At 32.9% G+C, this 23328-nt stretch overlaps 1 protein-coding gene across 1 annotated transcript in view; it reads left to right on the top strand.

The window, feature by feature from the left end:
- Nucleotides 1–23328, top strand: part of FAT4 (FAT atypical cadherin 4) — a 170153-nt gene that overhangs the window by 140270 nt on the left and 6555 nt on the right. Inside the window, exons 10-15 of the mRNA XM_065877754.1 lie at nt 3762–3866; nt 8012–8319; nt 14308–14393; nt 15609–15788; nt 19100–19224; nt 20900–21117. Coding sequence (XP_065733826.1) covers nt 3762–3866; nt 8012–8319; nt 14308–14393; nt 15609–15788; nt 19100–19224; nt 20900–21117 — 1022 coding nt within the window. The remainder of the gene's footprint in view (nt 1–3761; nt 3867–8011; nt 8320–14307; nt 14394–15608; nt 15789–19099; nt 19225–20899; nt 21118–23328) is intronic.

Here is a 23328-nt window from a genome sequence, read left to right on the forward strand (position 1 = left end):
TTGAAGCCTACACAGACTATGGGATATCAGAAATCATCATATCCCCATAGGGTGGCTGAAGTTAACAGGCAAGAATAAATTTAGCACAATTATACCTAACTTAACATTAAAATGTGCTATTGCAATAAGTGAAACTTGAATATACATCCTTGTCAAAAATATCATAGATGATTCGATTTATGTTATTCGATTTATGTTCAACACTTCATCACACCTTCTGCCCCAGAACATGAAGACACATGCTAAATTTCTCCTGTAAGTTTAAACTGTAATCTTGAAAAGTCTGGATTTACCTTGGCCTCCTATTATGCATTCACTTTCATCTTCACCAGTTCCCATTCTCCATGTGCTAGGAGCTTACACTTCCGAAAGCATATCTCCTTCTACCTATAATAAATAATGTATATCAGCACCATTAATTGATGAATGTCAAAGCAATGAGATCACTTTATTCCTCTAAACAGCTGCTCTGACAGTTAACGTATCTCAATAGAAAAAGGCTCCTTGAGTTCAGGAGACATAAATGCCTTTCTCTGTGCAAGTCCTATCAGCATACTTCCAAGCCTCAAGGCACTGACAAATATTGTTAATTGACTTGCAGCATTAATTAAGTTAATGATGCAAAATTTTGTTTCACGGTGCTCCAACACATCGGATTGTTTGTATCAGAAGCATGTTAGAGTAATTCAAATTGCTGCATTCTCTGATAATCATTATGCCACTAACATAGATGTGTGCAGAACAATACAGAATTTGTTGCTGACTTCTAATTGGGTAATAGAGCATAAACTTTTCAAACCCTAGAAATACGCATTTAAAGGCTTTTTGATTCTAAGTAAAATTATGACATTTTTCCTTCACATGTAAGAAAAAATGTTCTTTTAATAATAACTTAAATTGCAACATTGAGTTTTCAAACTGTATCTTGGAATCTAGTATGGCAACCTCTTTGAAATTTACTAATTGTAAAATAAAAATATTACTCAATAAATGGAGTACTCAAATTAAAGTTTTGAATGGTAAATAATTTACATACTCTAACAACAACAAATAATACTATTTTACCCAAACTCAACAAAAAGTTCATTTGCATAACCCCTAGAAAATTCATTTCTTAAATTTTTGACAAATATGAAGATAAAACTCTGGCTTAAAATAAAATGTCAAATGAAAGATAGAATTTTCTTTCTCCTTAAAAGACGTTCATTCTCAAACTAATATTTTCTCAGTTTGTAGCTGCTTCTATTTATGTAGTCACTGTATGTTTTAACACATGAGTAAGTCATATTTATTTTTGGGTTTCTTTCCACCTCTTGCTTTGGACTAACTGAAATAGCTCATAGTTTGTATTTGAATTAAATTCAGATGTCCGTGTTAAAATCTTATTTTGTAAGGAGTAAATAAAATAACCATTTTATATATTTATTTTTAAAAAACCCTAAATTTCTTGTTGTTATTGCTGTAGAAACCAAGATTCAAGGTGGTCTTTTCCAATAAGATTCAAAAAAGTAAAGAGTTGATATTTACAGGATCAATGATTTGGGTTTTTATAGTCATACATTGTTCTTGGAGAGCACAAAGGTCCAAATACTTGAGTAAGTGTACATGACCACACCCGCTAAACTGTTTAGCCTTTGTTCCCCATTTCCAGTCTTCAAGAAGTGAAGTTTGTGATTTTGTAACCTACGTATATGTGTTCACAACATGAAGGTTATACTGACCATACCTGTAAAGAATATTAGTCTATATTCTTAATACATGCTACTTTTAACAAAACTCTAAAAGAAATTTTCAAAAAAGGAAAGGAAAAGAAGAAAATAAAACCTTACTTAGTACAACGGCACATGTGAAAATTACGCATAATCTTACAGTGGAAAAAATGTAAGGACTGGGATGTGACTCTCCTGATACTAGGTAAATAATCAATAGTATAGTCAATAGGTCTTATTTCATTCTCTATTGAACGGTATCAGCATTGTATTAAGGGAAAAAAAGTACACTTCTCTAGAACAATCTGTCACAAATCCAGTTAGAAAACACCCAGAGAAGAGAGTTCTCCCATGGCACAGCATCTCTCTGGTGTGATAGTTTGTATGGGCTTAGAATAAATTTGTCCTGCCTGTTTCTCTAGTATGACTCATTGCTAAAGTACTTAAAACTTAATTTCTGTGCTTCTAGATTGTTAACTTGTTTATTTTCATTATTTCCCTTTAGAATAGAAAGGTATTCTGAAATTGTACTGTTTTGCCTTGTAAGGAGATTCCCAATTTTATTTATAAAGGAAAAATTTTTGTGTGTATGACCGTTAGCAGTGTCATGAGATCTGACTCACACTCATAATTTCAAACAAACCAGCAAGTGTGGCTACAAATCAAGCCACAAAAGCAGAAATGAATTAAACAAAAACTTTGACTGTGTTTCAAGCATAGTTATTATGATGAAATGGATTATCTATGCACAACAGGGTCTAGTTGTGCATATAAAACTTACGCCCTTTCATGAGACATTGAATAAAGGCATTAGTGCAGTCATGCTGGGAAGTAGGTAATAGCTTTACAGAAATAAACTCTCCCTCCTGTCAATGAATGGAAATTAAGAACTCTAAGAAATGTCTTAATTTCTTAGGAAATTAAGAAATATCATTATTTCCTCAAATCAGAAAACTAAAAACTATTCTAACAAATATGTTAAATAATAACAATGTTTATTATAGAACAGTGATATTAGAACAAATTTACATTTGCATAAAAAACCACACAGCATCACAACGATAACAAAACACAGATGGGACTGGCCTCATACCCTAAGTTTTGCCTACTAGGCGATTAATTATTCAATTATAGCTGTCTGAAACCTGGATATGGGAGCAGAGTTACAGTGGTCTGTACCGTAGTTTTATAATTTCTTTGGCAAGAGATTATCCTCCAAAGGCTTCTTCTCCGCCATCTGTGAAATATGTTTCCTGTTGTGTGGATCAGTTTCCCCCACTAAAGTGGAGACACCATGTAAAGACACTTGTCTGCTTTTTAACTGTCAGACCTTCATCTTCTAGCATGCCTGGCCCATAATAGGCACTCAGTCAATATTAACAGATTCAATTAACAAGATGATGTATAAGAAGTCTTTATACACTGAAATATATGCTTGCTAGGCATTATTGGTTTAGAAGAAAGACAGAGCATATATAATCTATAGTCAAGAATAAATTTTCATAAATATTTGAAACTGTGTTTGATGTGTCTTTCTATTTCTTACTCTACTTTACAACAGGTAAGTCAAAGTTAAGGAATATTTCTTGAGAGTGAAAGGATTGTAATTTGGCAAATAAGCTAAATGAGATTCATTATTACCTTTGAGAAATCTGAGTTAAGGATATCTCGATGGTGAAAATTATACTGCAGAAGTTTCAACTCTCCAGTTATAATACATGAAAAAATTGGCATCGACAAGAGAAAATAAATTCAGTGAAAACATTTAAATATGTTCACCATTTGTGATTTCCCTGAAAACAGTAGTTCCTTCCAAGATGATTATGTAAATTACTTCCTAAATATTATAATGCACATCTTTAAAATAGGACAACTGAATAAGACTTTAAACTCAGATATAATATTCCTATGTCCTCATGTCAAGTAAAATGTTCTTGTATTTCTTTTCTCCAAAGTTAGGCTCTCTCAGGATAGACTATTACATGTGGTCATGCAGTAATGGTGTTAATATATTTATGCAAGGATTTTTTTAATGAGTTTGATGCTTTTCAGGGAAAATCTGTGAATCTCCAGTCAATTACTGTGAATGCAACCCCTGCTTTAATGGTGGTTCCTGTCAAAGTGGTGTGGAGTCATACTACTGCCATTGTCCGTTTGGTGAGTAAAACTTAGTGGTTGATATAAAATATCAATCTATTTTGGCACACAGTTTAGCAATTTTGTTTTATCTTGTCTTGGAGTGACTAAGAAAATGTTAGTCGTTTTACACAGGAGGTTTTAGCAAAATAAAATCTCAAAGGTTTAATATTTTCTGTTAATTATGGATTTTCCATTGAATATATTGTTTTGATCATTACTAGAAAATAATCAACCAAAGATTATTAAATTTGATGTTGTCTCCTCAGGACATTTCCTCTCAAAAACTTGTGTATGCCTTCTTTTTAGCCTAGAACCTATCTAATGAAAAATCCTTTAAGAACTATTTGACATCACTTTCTACTAAAATCTTTAAGACTAGTCAAAACGTTTTTGTTTTGTTTTGCTTTTGCTTCTTTACTTTCGTTTTTTGCATTAATTCAACCACTTCAGTTAGAATGATTTGGTAACTTGACATGCAGTTTTCATATAGGCTTTGTAGATAGTGTCGTGTAACTAATCAAAATTCAGAATGATGTGTTCTGTTACGGAAGAAAATTGTTAAAAGAATTTTTTCATATGCATGCATATTTAGTCATCATAGTGGAATGAATTAAAGTATTCCTTCCAGGTCTCACCCAAATGTTACCCTACACTGGGACAGCCAAGAACTATGAGAACAGCTTTGCAGGAAGCTTTTATTTTAACTTGATTTGTTTCATAGGTTGGTGATTATTCCATTTATTTAAAAGCTGCTTTACTCCACAATAAAGTATTCTTCTCCAGAGGCCCTGCAGTAGTTAGAGACTCTGTCTTTCTCCATAGGCAAGAGAGGAGAAGGATTTTTTTTCTAGTCTTTCCTTGAATATATTTATTACAGTGAATCTCAATATATAGTAGAGAATAGAACTTAAAAAGAATTTCAGGTTTCTAGTAACCAGTAAATGTAACATTAATTCATTTTCAAGTAATTCTATGACTATCTAGTTCTAAAGCACAATATCAAAAGAATGATAAAGAAAAACAGAATATAAAAATATCTAATTGTGAGCCTTGTATTTTAGCAATGGTTCTGAGGCCCAGAAATTGAGGGATTTGTCTACAGTCAAACAGTGAAAACAAAACAAAACAACCTCAAAATGGTATATTGACTAAAACACAATTTTATTTTCAGTCCAGGATGATAGTCACAGTACCTCTCTTTTTTAAAACTTCTTCAGATTCTCACTAATAATACCCTCGAAGCAGTAAAAGGTAGATCAAGGTCGAAATAACCACAATGTTAGATCTCCTAAAATGTCTTTCTTTCAATTATCTCTGTTTTTTTTAAACTTTTTATTTTATATTGGAGTATAGTTGATTAACAATGTGGTGTTAGTTTCAAGTGTACAGCAAAGTGATTCAGTCATACATATACATGTATCTACTCTTTTCTCAAGTTCCTTTCCCATTTAGGTTGTTACATAATATTGAGCAGAGTTCCTTGTGCTATACAGTAGGTCCTTGGTTATCCATTTTAAATAAAGGGTGCTGCTTTTGACAGAGAACCACAATCAAGTTTCATGGTTTTAACTTGTGTTTTGGAAGGAAAGATAAGGGGCTTGGAGTGGAAAGTGGAAAAATTATTTTCAAGGTGACTGAACCAAAAGTTTTTACATTTTTAGAGATTCTTTTGCATTCCATTTGTACATATGAGGATTTAAGATAGATAGTTGATAACAAATAAGAGCAAATTGTTGCAGCATTGTAGCTGATACAACAGTGATTGCCTGTTGGGTGGAAGTGTTTTGGTGTCCAAATAAACCTTCTCCTCACCACACCAGAGATCCTCAGGGGTAGGGGACTAGCACAATAACGTAAATTAAAATAGAGACAGATCACATGTAGCCGAGGGATTGCACTTACCCCCCTATTCTTTCTAGTGGCAAAGGCAAAAAAACATTATTTAAACTTAGACATTGTTAGTTGAGAACAGAAACCTTAAAAAGAAAACAAAACAGAACAAAAACCTTGAAACAATACAGATTTGAGAAAAGAGAGAATTAAAAGGAAAAAGTATTGTCCTTTACAAATTGAATGTGGGTGAAACATACAAAAAAAATGGCAGATGGAATGCCTCAGGCAAATAGCTGGAGGTAGTTACACATGCATCCTATAACAGAACATCTTAACTATAATTTTGAAGTTGGAAAAATCTTTACACCATTTCTTACACCGTTTCCCTTCTCATCAGTGAAAGATTTGCTGTTTTGGACTAATATTTTTTTAATTTTTAGACTTTTTTAGCTTATGTTTTATAAAAACACATAAAGTACTTAAGACTTTATAAAGAAGAACCTATATAGCTATAACTTTATATATATGTATAACTTCATACACACATACAAAATATTTCTTATTAAAGTAATTTAAATAATTTATTTTTACCTGTATGTAGGTTTATTTCATGGCACTCTATTTGGAGGGCAGTTTTGAAATTAAAATTTCAAAAAATTTTAAATTACTTTTAAATAATTTAAAATTATTTCAAAGACAAAAATTTACATTTCTCTAGAAACAATAACAAAAATCCTTAGAAAGATAATATATTCTATAAAAATATTATCATTTTTGAAAGTACAGTGTCAATTTAAATAAAATGTAGAACATATTTCCAGTATATACTTTCTACATATATTTATATTCAAATTTTAAATATATTTTCATAGATTTATTAAAATTTACTCATAAGAGACCTAAGGGAACACACAGTAAAAATTTCTCTCTAATAATGTGTTTCATTTGTATGCTTTATTTTTCCTTTCTATTTAACTTGGTTACTCTTTCTGCATATATAAATAATATATATAATAAAATATATGTTTAATATAAGCTTGAAAATTTATTATATATAAATATAAGTTTTATATAAAATATAAATACTATATGAAAGATATATTTATGATATAAAACATATGCCATATATAATATATATGATATATAATACATATAATTCCTATACTTTCTTTATCTTTTTGTTAACTTTAGTTAATGATTAAAAATAAATCATATAGATTTCCTAGTCATTTATAATGAATATTATCTGAGTCTTTACAGAAAAAGGAAAGATAAATGACACAAGGAAATTCTAGGCCATTTTAATTTAATTTATTATATCTAATTTAACATTTAGATATAAAATGTGGTGTAGTCAAAACAACTAGACAATCAGTAGATCTGGCCTCAAATTTTGGCTCTGACTCCCATGGTTCTGTGACATTGGACAAGTTTTAAGTATTCTGTAAAATGATGACATTGGTTTCTTCTAGCAGAACAGTTCCCGGCATCTATGTTTAATGCATTTACATGAGATCTACAGCCAAAATGAAGGAATGAAACCTTTGCAAGTTAATAAGAATTATGATGTGTTGGCATGGGTTAATTTTCTGATCATTTGCTACAGGCTACTAATATTTGTGGGAAAAGAATTTTGGCATAGAATTGTAATATCAGTAAAACTCACTTTTCAGGTTTGAAAAAGAACCAGCACAGACAAGTGGGAATGCTAGATTTCAGAAAAACAGAAAGCAATTTCAAAGTAGCTGCTGTAAATCATACCCAAAGATGGTATAAAACAAGAAACAGAGAAAAACTTAAGACAGTTATTTTCTTTGCTAAAGGCAGTGTATTCCTTTCCTTAATTTTGTGACTTGAAAATACCACAAACACAGGGACTGATTTTTTTAGGTCAAAACAAAATTTACCGTCCTTAATTGAATTAAAATTGTTTTCAGGAATTGTTTATTATGAAGGAAATAACTTGGTTGAAAATTACAGCATATTAAACTTTAAAAAGATTGACAAACTCACTTTGAAAGTTTATCAGAAAAGAAACCTCTTCAGACCTACTCCATTCTACTAATTCTAATTTTTTAAAATGAGGCATAGTTAGATATGTTTCCATATTGGCCAAAGAAAAATAATTACACCAGTTTATCATTTCTTATATGCTTTAGAGATCTTTTTTTTTTTCTATTTCAAATAAATTTAGACAGTATTCTTTGGAGAGTAATAGAAAGTTGTTAAAAACGTGACATTATTGTAATTTAAAAATATTTTAATCAAAGTCATTTAATAAAACTTTACTTGAATGTGATGTGTCAGTTTGTCAATTTTCTCATTTACAGGTGTCTTTGGAAAACACTGCGAGCTGAACAGTTATGGATTTGAGGAGTTGTCATACATGGAATTTCCCAGCTTGGACCCCAATAATAACTATATTTATGTCAAATTTGCAACTATTAAAAGTCATGCTTTATTGCTTTACAACTATGACAACCAGACAGGGGACCGGGCTGAGTTTTTGGCACTTGAAATTGCTGAAGAAAGACTAAGGTTCTCTTATAACTTAGGCAGTGGTACCTATAAACTCACCACCATGAAGAAGGTGTCAGATGGACATTTTCATACTGTGATTGCCCGGAGGGCAGGAATGGTAAGATATTAATTCCACATTAAAACTTGTTTTATTGAATATCCAGTCAATCAGGCTGGAAACTTGAAAAGTTAAAGCATGAATTGTGGTGCAAATTGAGTTCAATTATATGTATTCATTATTTGTCCAGTTTTGTTATGAACTACAGCAGCAAATGGGTAACATTCTTCTTTTGCTCATGACAGCGTTGTTTGACTCAAAAACAACTCATCTCAACAAAAAGGGAACGAAGGAAAGAAAATATCCTAGTGCATAAACATTCCATTGTATACATTTCTTATATTGAACAGATTTTTAAGGCTGTGTCAGAACTCTACTTAAAATGTCTCCTTTGCTTTTCTAAGTATCCTTGCCCAAATTGAAGAAACGACTTAAAAACAGACAGGGAAAACTTTTCTACAAAGAAATTACTGATAAAATATTATACTTAACACAGATTTCCGTATAGTAGGTAATAATCCTTATTATACCAGCACTTCAGTATACTGTCATCTGTGAGGTCTATGACATGAAATTGTGTTAGGATGAAGTATTGGTTTTTGACTATTAAAGTATTCTCAGAATTATAACTCAGTAATATCCAAGATTTCCATATTATATTCCATTTCATTATATGGCTCTCATAACAAACAGGGTACATATTTAGCGCTTGTGTTCATTAAACACGTATTTTTCTTTATAAAAGGAAATGCGTCATATCTTTTCCATGTTAATGTTTGAAAACATTTGACACAGAGTAATAGAATGGAAGGATTTATTTATTTATTCATTTATTTATTCCAACTCTCTCTCCATAGTTCCCCCCATCTTCAACAACTATCAAAGATTTGGGAAAAAGTAATTTGTAACAAAAACTATTCTTAAATATTTTTCGATTTTAATGCTGACCTTTTAAAACCATAACTGCTCTTTAAAATTTTTATTTCACCCTAAAAATGGAATGGTTAAAGTATTAAACCAACTATTAAAAGAAAAATTAGCCGAAAGAACAAAATAAATACTCTGAACATTTTTTTAAATGAAGAAACTGGGATCTAAATGATTATAATTTTACCTCTTGGCTCTATGACAAGCTAGAAAAATATGGTAATTATATAGTTCTGAGATGGATGAAATGAATCATATGAGAGAAGTATTTTTGCCACTAAACTTCGGGAATACTTTGTATTGTTGTACTACACGTAAGCAACTTGCAGAAGCGATATTGAAAATGTTTTTACCATGTTTTTGCTAGCTTTTTCTGTGATCCATAATTAGGTTTAAAAGCAAAACTTTTGTGCCCTCTATAATTACCAACTTCATAAAGCTATAAGACAGAAGCTACCTTATAACATTAATTTTTTTTCTGACAAATATGAATAACAAGTTGTCTTTATCAAAGGACAAAATTCTCCATTTGTTTCCAGGAATACTATAAATCTATGTTGAATTGGCCTCAGATACAATGGCTTTTCTCTCCTCCACTCTAATTTATTACATTAAAGAAGATCTAAATAGCTTTAAAATACAGAACTATTTCCAATTATGGAAAAAAAGAGAATAGTGATTAACCCTAATGTGACCAAATAATTGTGTCAGCATGATCAAGATTGGCTGTTCAGATATTTCATCAGGTACAGTCACCACATCCATTGTGTTGCTTTCAGAACCCTACTAGATTATTAGATGTATACTATTTGAATATAATGAGAGGTGAGAAAACAGAAAAAGGAGTGCAAATTTATGAATTATTTTAATTCTATATTGTCTTCCATTTCCTTATGAACTTGGTGTTAATATCTGTAACTATAACTTTTTTCTAATACATTTAATTTATAAATTGTTTATAAAATTACCCCAACATTTTGAAAATGAGAATGAAACAAAATTTAGTAACAATAATTATAATTAAGATCATTTAGATTCTAAAAATAATCTATGTAAAAAATCTATTGAAAAGCACTCATTGGAGGCCTGATTTGATAGTAATTCAGGTGGCTTTGTTAATTGGACAGAAAATCAAAATGTGAAGATAATATCTCCACATTTTTAACATTATCACGAATAGTAATATAAATTATATCTAAAATTGCATACATTTTGTATGAAAAGGTACTTAATAAATTTAATAGAGTTATAACAAATACATCTTGGGAATAATTTTTCAGATTAGTAATAGGTTACTGCACTCATTTCTGCCTGAGATATTTTTACACCTACATACTATGAAACCAGTGTGCTTAGAGGACGATCTCTAGGAGAATAGGGATTTAGAAAATTCCAGTGTCCCTGATTATTGATGTACCCAGTCATATTGAATCTGACAAAATTAGGACAAATGTGGAGTCTGGTGTGTATATGTAGATTGGTGCTTATGTTAGCCATAATGATTTTCTAATACTGAAAGGGAAACCTAAAGGGGTTGGTAGATACCACTCACCGCAACCCTCCAAGCATACATAAGGTAACCATATTGCTAAGATGTTGTCAATGGGCTCTTATATAGAATAGAGGATTTTACGTGGTGACCTCTAAGGTCCCCTTAAACTTCATGAACACTTGATTTTATCAAAGAAGGGCTTGGAAGCAAGAGGGCGAACAGAGAAAGAGGCACCATGAAATATGCCCAAAGGGAAAGAAAAAGAAGTTATTTCAGTTCGTTTGTAATATGTCACCATAGTCATGAGGTTTTGAATAATACTAAATGTGGAAAAAATGCCCTTGTCATAATTAATTCAATCAGAGGAAAAATCTCTCCCTATTTCAGAAAACATCCAAAATAAGGCCCTACTGGATTTTGAATCTGTTGTTTTCTACAATTCAAAAGGATTTTTTTGGAAACTGGCAAAATCATTAACTTCTCAGCTTTGAATCATTGCATAGACAGGATAAAAATATCTCAATTTACAGTGGTAGTGGTAGAAATATTCAACAGTAAAAGAAGGTACATTTAACTCTGAAGATTAAATTGAATGAGCTATTATTCAAATAAAACTTTCCCTCGGGTATTTTTTCCTTTGAGTTGTATCACTAAGCTTTTAGAAAATAAGAAAAAATAAATTAAGTATGAACATTCATGAAAATATGATACTATTATGCAAGGTTTTTTCCCTAATTAAAGCATTCATAAATATCCATGTGATACTCTCTAGCTTGTAATAACTTTAAGTACCTCTAGAATGGATGGCTAGCTTACATAGTATACATAGAGATGTGTTAACATTTTGTTTTAGAAGTAAATTGAAAGGAATTGTGCTTAAATTAATAGTCAACATAAACATACATGGTATTATGGAAACCTAATACCTATTTTGAGATTGAATGTCCCTCAATTTTATAGATCACTGGAAAAAAAAATAAAAACTACTGAAAGAGTTAACTAAATAGGACATGAAAGTCTTGATATAGAATTGGAAGTTTAAATGTTCCCTAAAAATATTAGTATTTATTATAAGTTATTTGAGAAAGTGGCAAAAAAAAATTACATGGCTTATGAGAGTTTGTTGTATGGAGTTTATAATCAGTTATAATAACTTATAGAAATATTTTTAAATATTTAGACACTAATATTTGAGGCACAGTAAGTATAAATTGGCCCTATTTATTATTTCTAAAATGTATTTAAGATATACTTTTACAAATCCTAAATATATATTTTTATGGACAATACCTTAAAGTCATATGCAATATCAATAAAAAGGTGATATTAAGGAAACCAATCATTTCCATACATAATGAAAGAAGATAGAAAACCTGATACTTTTGCATTTAAGTCAAAGGTAATGTTAACTTGCTTAACTTCCCTGTGCTGTGTTTCCTACATTTGCTTTGCTTTCATTAAAATTAACCTCAAATGACAATTATTCTCTCTTTTTTTGTTGTTGTTACTGAAGAAACTTTATTCACAGAACAAGTGTGAAAATGTCTTTTTATTGGTACTAAAAGGGAATTTTAAGGCTGTAATACCAGCTCTTTATTCCTTAAAGGAAAGCAGTTACTATAATGATGTACTCGGAGCCACAGGGCTAGTTAGCACCTCCCTCTTCATTGGGGAACCATGAAATCTATTACGTTCCCCCAGGAGGGCAGTTTTCAATGAGAAATTGCTACATTTGTAAAGAACATATTGACCATGATGAAAAGATTTTATCCACATTTACAGGATGATGACAAAATTGGACATGACTAAAAGGTTTGGGCAGCCCAATTCTCAGGAGCAAAACCTAGAAACAAATGTCATGATACCCATAAAAATGCCTTGATGTGTCACAGGACACCAATCTAAGCCTATAATTCACATTCCAGTGCAGATGGCCTCAAAGGTGTTTTGGATCAGCGGTTTTTAATTTTTTTTTTTTTTTTTTAGCAGAACAGCCCTTTTCTCAAAATTTTACATGGAACCCAAATATGTAAACAAAAAATATATATTGCTGGGCCAGTCTAGGTTGAAAATCATAGGATGGCAGTTCTACCCAGCAGTGGCCCCTGAGCTTCTCAAAGAATTTTCCAGGCACCATGAGATCTCATGGGCCCCCCCATCCCCACCCATAAACTCTGATACTAAATTGGAGAAGATCAGGAAAAATGAAGGAGGGAGTATGGCAATAGAAGAGACTGCAATTTATCCCCCAAAGACTGATCACACTCTAAAGGGACTTTACAATTACTGGATCCTACCAAGTTCTGAACCACATTAGACTTAATAGCGCTAATTTTTTTCCTTCAACCTGGTAAGTGAGGCTCTTGAGGAGCCCCAAGACAATTGTCCTCAAGACAATTGTTCTTATAAATGCTTTCATAGTATTTATTTTTCTGCTATACAAATGGACAAAGTTGGATTAGTCTTGTCCTGTGGTACTCAAGTAAATTTAGGTAGAACCTCTGATTTTCTGCATTAGGAGAAACCCTCAGTCCTTCTGTGTTTCTGGATTTGGGGTTAGGCCTCTTCCTATGAATTACTGGCCATGTTCTGAAATACCACATTCTGAATATCAACTTTATAATCTCACCAATTAAAATATCCAAAGTTTTGCAGAATTTCACTGCAGTCTGGGAAACAAAGGAGGGGCATCATTACAGCCTTGTAGAGCACAGAGTAACTTGGTTATGCAACCACCATGGTCTTAAACTGGACCACAGCCATCCTCAATGGCCATTGCCCAGTAGAGAGAGCCCTGACTTCATCATATTCTTGGTCCTGGTGACCTTGACTTGATGACTTTGCTTATTGATCAAATGGAGTGTTAATCTGTCCTACTAAACAGAAGGCTTTTGTCTCAGGGGAATATGCATCCCTTAGGATACAAAAACAATTAGTTAGTTGTGGTTTAAATATTATTGGTGAGTTTCTACTGTATAGCAATATATAATAATGCATTCAGATTATACATAAATATGCTATAATATGCCATTTATAAACAATGATTCTTATAAATGAAAAAAGCATCTAATCGACTTGTTTAAATTATCTCAAACTTTATCTTTAATACAAGTATTACGATCTTCATAGTTTGCAGTAATAGTATTTATATTATACTCCCAAAATCTTTTTTGTGAATATGACTGAAATATTATTGGAAATAAACTTTTGAAAATTAAGAATCTAATTTTTTTTTATTTGTTGGAATAGTTGGATAGTAGGATAAACATTTTTCTTAAGATTATAATCCCAGGAAGCTGTCCCAGACCTAACGTATGATATCCTAAGAGACATTAATAACATTTTTATTCTTTCATCTATAAAACAAGGGGACTGGAGATTTTTAAAAGTACCCTCCCACTTCTTACATGCAATAATTTCACAATTTTAACTTTGGATATATCAAAGAAATATGTACTCCTAATTTTAGCATGTATTATAATTATATAATATTATAATATACTACATCAAAAATGTATTTCAACTTTAAAATCATGTCCATATAGAAACGAGTCCTGGGTAGTGTTGGCTGAAAAGGACAACAAAGTCACTAGAATCCAAACTAAACATCTCTTTCTTTTGCTTTATAGGCAGCTTCCTTAACTGTGGACTCTTGTTCTGAGAACCAAGAACCAGGGTACTGCACTGTTAGTAATGTGGCAGTTTCAGATGACTGGTAAGTAAAATTTTTAGTTTGATCTTTATTATTCCTTGACATTCAAAATGAAATTATACCTTAACAATCATTTTATTATGCTCAGTATTATATAAAAGTTTAAGATATTTTTTCTTCTCCAAAGGGATTTTCATACTATAAAATAAAATGTTAGTAAGTAGTCTACAACATGTGTAAAAAAGGGTGTAAAAATGAAGTGGTACAGATGAGGATAAAGTTAGAGAAAGGGAAGATGAACATAGCCTATCCTCTTTGAGAAGCTTCATGAAATAGTTGCACGTGATCTGGGTCCTGCAAGAAGGTTAGGATAGGTATCCCACCTCTTTTAAATGTATTTTCTGAAAGTTGTATGTGACAATGATTGGCAGATATTTTTCAATAGCACCTGAAGGTGAAATACAACATTACCTCACCTAAAACATAGTGATTTTGTTAGAAATAGTAACAAACAGAGAAAAAGAAATAGTGACACATCATTCATTTGCTTTAATCAACTTATTGGCATTCCTTATAATCTCTGTAGTGAAGGAAAAACATAATCTGACATTAATATTAGAGTTGTCACTTCTACTGCATTTTATTTTCTTTCCGATAGTATGCTCCTTCTCTAAGACTCAACATTGTTATATACATCTCATGTGACTAACTGAACCTATTATTTCCATTAGTTTTGTTATTTTTCATACCCTGAAAATCTAACAATCCTATAGGTATCTATTTAGAGGACATGCATCCATAGGTAATGTTTCCCATTCAAATATACCATGCTTTACTACATGCCAGAAAAAATTATAGTCACCTCTTCTTTTATTTATTTGTTTGTTTGTTTATTATTTTTTTGGCTGCATTAGGCCTTAGTTGAGGCACGCGGGATCTTTTGTTGTGGCGAGCAGACTCTTGGCTGTGGCGCACAGGCTTCTCTCTAGTTGTGGCAAACAGGCTCCAGAGCACGTGAGCTCTGTAGTTTGTAGCACGTGGACTCTGTAATTGAGGCATGCCTAGGCTCAGTAGTTGTGGCATGGGGCTTACTTGCCCGGCGGCATGTGGGATCTTAGTTCCCTGACCAGGGATTGAACCCATGTCCCCTGCCCTGGAAGGTGGATTCTTTACCACTGGACCACCAGTGAAGTCCCTAGTCACCTCTTCTTAAGCTAAACATTCTACTGAAATCTGTTGCATTGGTACTAATACACGTACCTTTCCTTTCTTATGCAGGACTCTTGACATTCAGCCAAATCGAGTCACAGTTGGAGGTATCAGATCGCTAGAACCAATCCTTCAGAGGAGAGGACACGTGGAAAGCCACGATTTTGTTGGGTGTATAATGGAGTTTGCAGTCAATGGAAGACCTCTGGAACCAAGCCAAGCTCTGGCAGCACAAGGCATCCTAGATCAGTATGGCAACCTTATTTCTTACCATTTTAAAGAAAGACACCAAAAGTGTATGATGATTGAACATCAAAATATGAAATTCTTGTGCCCAAAGCCCTAAAAATACCAAATGTATTATGCTGTTTTGAATTTCAATTTTTTACTTATAGCTGTGAAATTTTGGAAAAAACAAATGGATGTGTGCATATATGTATGCATATACCTTTTACCTTACATAGTTGTGAAGAATATATGAGTTAAGTAAGTAAATCACATAGAAAGGAACCTGGCACATAGTAATATAAAAGTGTTAGCAATAATACGTACAAAAACTATTTGAAATTAAATAGTTTTACATATAAATGTACGTATTCCCTTGGCCTGGCCCTAGGCTCAAATAAACGGACAAGGCAGATCCTTGCTCTTGAAGAGTTCATAGTCTCTTTAAATTCCTGATTGTTAGCCTCTAGTGCAGCCATCATTATTGCCTGGCAATATATTATATTCTCCTAGTTTAGTCACTTTTCACTTCCTCAGTAACTATTTCATGCCTGTTCTTTCCATAAACCTCAAGCATCATCTCCTGCATCCTTTTTCCAGCTAATGAATTTGCTTCCTAACTTGCTCAGAAAATTGGGGCAATCGAAACAAAACTTCCCAAAGCTCACTCCTCCACATCTTCCCATGCAGCCTATAGTCTACCCTGTATACTATTATTGAATGAACTGTTCTTATTCCCACAAAGACCAACCCCTTTTTATGTGATAGACTCCATTCCCCCAAACCTTCTTAAAACAGTACTCCAGCTTTCTAAAGTGTTTCTTTTCTCATTTCAATTCAGGCTTCTATTTCTCCCCACCCCACTTTTTTCTTAAACTTGGTTAATCCCATTTTCACATTGTTCTGTCTCTGTCAAGTGATCAATAACCACTGTGTTGCTAAAATCAATGGTCAAGTCTCATTTGAACTTCAGCAACATTAAGAACAACGTTATTAGTTTGTCCACCAGCACACGGTATGCCCCCGGTTTTCTACTCTGATTCTTCTTCCCATCTCCTTAACCTCTTCTCTTTTGTATCTATATTCATTTTTAAGTCATTTTTAATAGTCCTTGCTTTTAAGTAGTATCACTAAAGCTGATGACTTTGAAATGTTTATCTTAAACTTGACGTCTCCTCTGAACTTTAGACCCTCATATCCAACAGCATACGGAATATCCTGTGTGTATTTCTAACAAGTATTTCAAACTTAAGTTTAAAACTGAACTTCTGGCCTTCCTTCCTGACTTCTCCCAAACCCACTCCTTCCAGGTTGTACCATCTCAGGTAATAATAACTCAGTCTACCCACCTGGTCAGCCACAATTTGTAGACCACCTTTGACTCCTCTCTTTCTGACAAACCACATTCAATTCACCAGCAAACAGAAGTCATGTCAATCTGCTATATTTAAAACAGATAACCAACAAGGACCTATTGTAGCACAGGGAACTCTGCTCAGTACTCTGTAATAACCTAAACGGGAAATGAATTTGAAAAAGAATAGATACATGTATATGTATAACTGAATCACTTTGCTGTACACCTGAAACTAACACAACATTGTTAATCAACTATACTCCAATATAAAACAAAATTTTTTTAAAAAGAAAAAATAAATAAAATAAAAACAGAGGTCAGGTCTTACCCTGACTTATAAGGCTGACCTTCCTCTTGACAACCAAATGGACCAGGAACTGTAAAGAGGCATAAAGGCATTTTATTTGGGGTCTTATAATGGCAACTCGGGGATCACAGATTCCAGGGGAAACCAAACTAATGTCCCACCAGAAGAAAATGGGCAGGGTTTTATTATAGGGAAATGAGGGAAATTAATGCAGAATTTGGACTGGAGGGTAAAATTATTCTATACATGTGATTGGGTTATGGAGCACATCTCGTTTGTTACTGGGGAAAGGTATGTTTTCTTTAGTCCAGAAAAAATCCAGTTCTCAACATTATTCTTTCCTTTTTGCAACTTAACAACTATTCAGCAGTTTTAATTTAGAGTGTTCAGCAGACATCCAGCATGGGTGGCAAACGTGGAGGTCCTTAGGTCACTTCCCAGCCATTTCTTTTTATTTATTTATTTATTTGTTTATTTATTTATTTATTTATTTATGGCTGCATTGGGTCTTCATTGCTGCACACAGGCTTTCTCTAGTTGAGGCGAGTGGGGGCTACTCTTCATTGTGGTACGTGGGCTTCTCATTGCGGTGGCTTCTCTTGTTGTAGAGCTTGGGCTCTAGGCGCGTGGGCTTCAGTAGTTGTGGCACGTGGGCTCAGTAGTTGTGGCTTGTGGGCTCTAGAGCGCAGGCTCAGTAGTTGTGGTGCACGGGCTTAGTTGCTCTGCGGCATGTGGGATCTTCCCGGACCAGGGCTCGAACTCATGTCCCCTGCATTTGCAGGCAGGTTCTTAACCACTGTGCCACCAGGAAAGCCCCAAGTCCCAGCCATTTTTGAGATAGCTCTTTCCACACCCTTGAATTCCTTACCATTGTCTACCTGCTCTTCTTGTTCACGCTGTTCTGACGATATTGACCACTTGATGTTCCTCAAACATGCAAAGGACACTTTCACTTCAGGACTTCCTCACTCGGCTCTTTCCTCTCCCTGGAATGATCTTCTATCATATATACTTTCTCTCTCTCCCTTTGTTTAGGACTTTATGAAAACAGATCCTTCCTTCACTCCCTAACCTAGAGATCCAGCAATCCCCTCAAAACTCTCAATCCCCTTTCTCTGCCTTAATTTTCCCATAAAACTTCCTTCTTTCTAACATACTACACAATTATATATTTTTTTGTTTTTTGTCTGTGTCCTCCACAAGGAAAAAGAAATATTCCATGAACACATGGATTTTTTTCATCACTTTATCTCCATGCTTAGAACCGTGCTTGGCAGGTAGTAGCCGTTCAATAAACATTAGGCGCGTGAGTTGTCTGGTGGAGGAGATGGGTATTCAGATAAAAATGTGGTCCTGAGAGCACATGAACCAAAGTGTTTATTTGACCAAGAGGCTTTGTTCAATTAAGAATTAATTAAAAAAAGGAATGATCACCTCTTTTCTTTATTGTGTAAGTTGTTATTTTGTTTAATCTTCTCCATTATGAATGAGACAGGGCATGTGTTACAGGACACCTTGTTAGATTAGATGCTCCAAATATAGTTGTAACATGAGTTTCAAAGATATGAGTTCATGAAAGCTAAACAGGTTAATAAAAGTTTATATCTAATTTTAACAAATTTCCGCCCACCTGATTTTGTGCTTTATGCGTCTTTATTCTGTTTATTTTAGATGCCCTAGACTAGAAGGTGCTTGTACTCACAGTCCCTGCCAACATGGTGGCACGTGTACGGATTACTGGTCGTGGCAGCAGTGTCATTGCAGAGAAGGACTGACTGGGAAATATTGTGAAAAATGTATGCAAGCTGTTTCATCTTCCACCAGAAATTATAATAACCATTAAAAGTATAAATATATGCACCCAAATATGTAACTGAAGTAAAAGAATTATGTTTTGATTCTAAATATTGAAAATATTAAATGGGCAATAATTGGTAAAACACAGTAACATTTTTGAATTCATGTTTTCACCTGAGAAAGAGTGAAATCCTTTTAGAATTATTTACTAAATATGTCCTTCATTTCCATTTTATAAATATATCACTTAGTTATTTTTGTTTGACCTATAGGAATGCTAGACAATTTACAAGGCCAGAGGCTATATTCAGGCTTTGACATAATATTATCTGCATCTAGGGGATATTTCTCTGGTGAATATGTTGTATTTGGTTGAAAAGTATAGTACTAAATCACTAAACACTGAGTTCAAAACATGCAATGGCAATAAAATCTGTTATAGTTCAAGGTGATACTTAAATTTTAAATTGCAATTATTGGAATTGGCTTCGAATATTACTTTTTAAATTCTTTTAATAGTTATTTGTTTCTAAAGCCTAATTTTATTGTTATTAAGACATTAATGATGTTCAAGCCATCATTAGAACATGGCATTCTCTAATTTCAAGTTGTATATCCCACTAACTAACCCTAATGGAGTCTCTTTTATAAAAATTGCTTTATTTTCAGATAAGTGGTTACTGCTTAAATCATTGCACTTATCTGATCACTTTTTAAGTAGTCATTTGATTCTATTATAATATGAGAATGAATAGAAATTTATGATTAAATTACGTACATACTATAATCAAAAAAATCTTAGTAGCAGGGTATAATTGTGTTTATTTAGGATAAAATCAAAACACGGGAAAAGTACATTGTCACATGATATTTTTTAAAGTAATGAGTATTTAGTAGGTAGGAACCCAACTATATTTGGAAAATAAAATGTCACTCACTTGAGCAATGCCTGCAGTTTTTTCTTTTTAGTTGAGATATAATTCACATACTACAAAGTTTACCTTCTTAAAATGTACCATTCATTGCTGAAGCCCTTTTGAGCTCATTTTCTTTATGTCCTTTCTTTAGCTCTGTTAGCTATAACACACTTTTATACTTCAGAAGTGTGAACATTTTATCAGATTATGAAAAATTATAATTACATATGATGTTTATACATGATGACAAATTAAATTCGATGTGATTATTGCTACCAATAAAGTTACTTACAAATGTGAATGTTTGTACAATTCTTTGTTCAAATTTTCCATGTTAGAGGCTTTAAAGATTACAAATCATTATAACTGTGAAAACATATATGGATTTACTAATTTTAGAAGCACAGTGAAACCTATAATCAAATTCTTCAACTGTATATTTTTAACGTGGCTATCTCTCGAGGTATTCATAATGTATGTAGCATGTATCAAATATTTTAATGAATATTTTCCAAATGAATAATTATCATAAAATGTTTTATATTTCATGGTTCTGAAATGGATTTAAGCATTTGAAATCAACTTACACAATAATTCACAAGTGGGAATTATTTTTCAGAGGAGGATTAAGGGACACTAATTCCAAAAACTTAATATTTTCATTGTTCTTTTTTTATAATATTTTTGTCACCAAAGAAACTCTTTAAGAAATGCCTTTTGGATGCATTCATGTTTCCCTTTCTTCATTGGCTTTCAGCTATTACTCCTGACACGGCCTTATCATTAGAAGGCAAAGGGCGCTTGGACTACCACATGAGTCAGAATGAGAAGCGGGAGTATTTGTTGAGACAGAGCATCCGAGGTGCCATGTTGGAACCTTTTGGTGTGAACAGTCTGGAAGTAAAATTCAGGACAAGAAGCGAGAATGGCATTTTAATCCATATCCAAGAAAGCAGCAATTACACTACTGTGAAGGTAAGATAAAAGCTAATGGTGACTTCATTTGATTAGACCGCCTGCTGTGTCATGGTTTAAATCACTTCTCCCATAATTTCTATCCTTTTCTTCACAACCCATTAGAGTTCCGACTGAGGCTGGGCACTATTCCAATATCATCTATCTTAACTATTCCTCAGGCATTGGTCAGAGTAACAAAGAACTGAATGGTTTGGTTTCTAAACACTTTTGTTTAGAGTAGAGAGCACTGCTGTGTAGGCCAGCAAAGAAAGAATTTGTTGCAATCTATTTTGCCAGATAAAAATTTATAGTTTTTACCCTACTTTTAAACAAAGTGAAACAAAAAGATAGTATGTCTTTGAAATGGAAAAATATGTTTTTCCAAGAATTATTCCAAACACTGTTATGTATATATTAATTGGAATGATTAGAATAAAAAATTTTTTGAAATTTTCTGGCTTTATTCTGGAACATATATTCAATTCACTATTCAGGTAAATCCTGTGAAATTAAATACCTTTGGAATTTATGGTAAGTAAAATTTCAGTTAACTCCTCCAAATAATTTCTAAATAAATATTTCTGAAACATTATATTTCATGATTGATTTATCATTAGGCTTTTACACATTTTTTTTTCTCAGCTATAAATGAGATGCTAAACTGGTGAATAATTTCATTACATATGCATTTCCTGTCAGCTCTTAGCTTTCTTAATTTCTAAAATGATTATTCCGCTTTCCTTCCCACAAATAAGACTTCATCTTTCAGACCATCATTTTTTTTAGTTTAGTTATATCAACTGCTTTTTTATTAATATCATTCAGTCTATTATAAATCTGCTGGTAATTTTTATATGAATTTTAGTTAATTCTTAAGAAAACAAATCCAGATTTCCTGAATTATTTTCACTTATAACTCAATATTTTGAAAATTACTGAAAGCTTAGTTCATAAAGAAAAGAGCAATATGCATAGAAAATTACTAGGTTTAATTCACATAAAATGCTAAAAATAAAAACAGACATTCACCTTTAAACTTCAGCTTATTTATTCTCAAAATTTCTCTCTGTCCAAGCCAACTCGATTGTTATGTGACCTGTACATAGCTTTACATAGTATAAAAAACAATCTTTTTAAAATTCTCATAATCCCCCTAGTCCAGCCATTCTCAGCTGGGGGTGATTTTACCACCCCTCCACAGGGGATATTTGGCAAAGCCTGGGAACATTTTTATTGTCTTGGTTGTTGGGAGTGAGGAGGGTACTGCTGCCAACATCTAGTGGGTAGAAGTCAAATATGCTGCTAAACACCCTTTAGTGCTCACCACAACACCCCACAAGAAAGAACCATCCAGTCTGAAATGTCAATGCTGAGGTTGAGAAACTCTGCCCTAATCCAGTTGAAGAATATCTTCAGGTTTTAATTTTACCTCCATCGTTGAAACAAAGAGCCCAGATCCAGAATTAATAGAGTAACTGCTGCAAAACGAAACACCTAAGTCACTGTATAACGTTATTATTCGGTGTTTATGGTTTTCATTGAAAAGTGTATTGGAAGTAAAGAAAGTAAGGAAAGAAGTAGACCACCATATTCTACCAGAAACATTTTTTATATTCATTGAGAGGCTTTGACATTGAGGTCTGTGCGTTATCTGTTAGGCTGCTTCCAAGTCCTCGTGCCATTTAAATGACATATGAAATATTTCTGTATGCTATCTCTTTAAGCCAAGAGATACAAAAACAATGTGCTTGAAGAAGTTGGAGACAGAATATTTTTCTTCCTCAAGGAAGAAGCTGAATGTTGACATCCGTTTTTGTCACCATAAAATCTTGCATTTCCAACAGGACAGCAGCATGCAGCTTCTCCAGATTTCGTTGCATTGGTAGCAAGCACTTAGAGATTTCTTTTTTCCCTGAAGGGAAAATGAGTAAAAATAATGACTAATGCAGACCAAAATGCACATTTCTTTTGTATGAAAAATTTGAAAGGCGGTTTTTCAGAGATTCAGGGGTTTGGCAGGTGGAGTAAATAGATTAAAAAGAAACAGTGATTAAGAAGAACTGAATAGACAGGAAGAGAGTGACTTTTGTAAGTAAGCAAGTTACTTGGATGACAGGAATCCGATCTGCTTATCCAGGCGAGGAAGCAAGTTAGAATGGACTGTTACTTATCAGTTGGCTTATCAGTGACCAAGGCCCCTGGTTTTCCTCTGTCTTTCTTTTGGCTCAG

Source organism: Phocoena phocoena, chromosome 5 (genome assembly GCF_963924675.1).
Source record: "Phocoena phocoena chromosome 5, mPhoPho1.1, whole genome shotgun sequence".
Taxonomy (NCBI): Eukaryota; Metazoa; Chordata; class Mammalia; order Artiodactyla; family Phocoenidae; genus Phocoena; species Phocoena phocoena.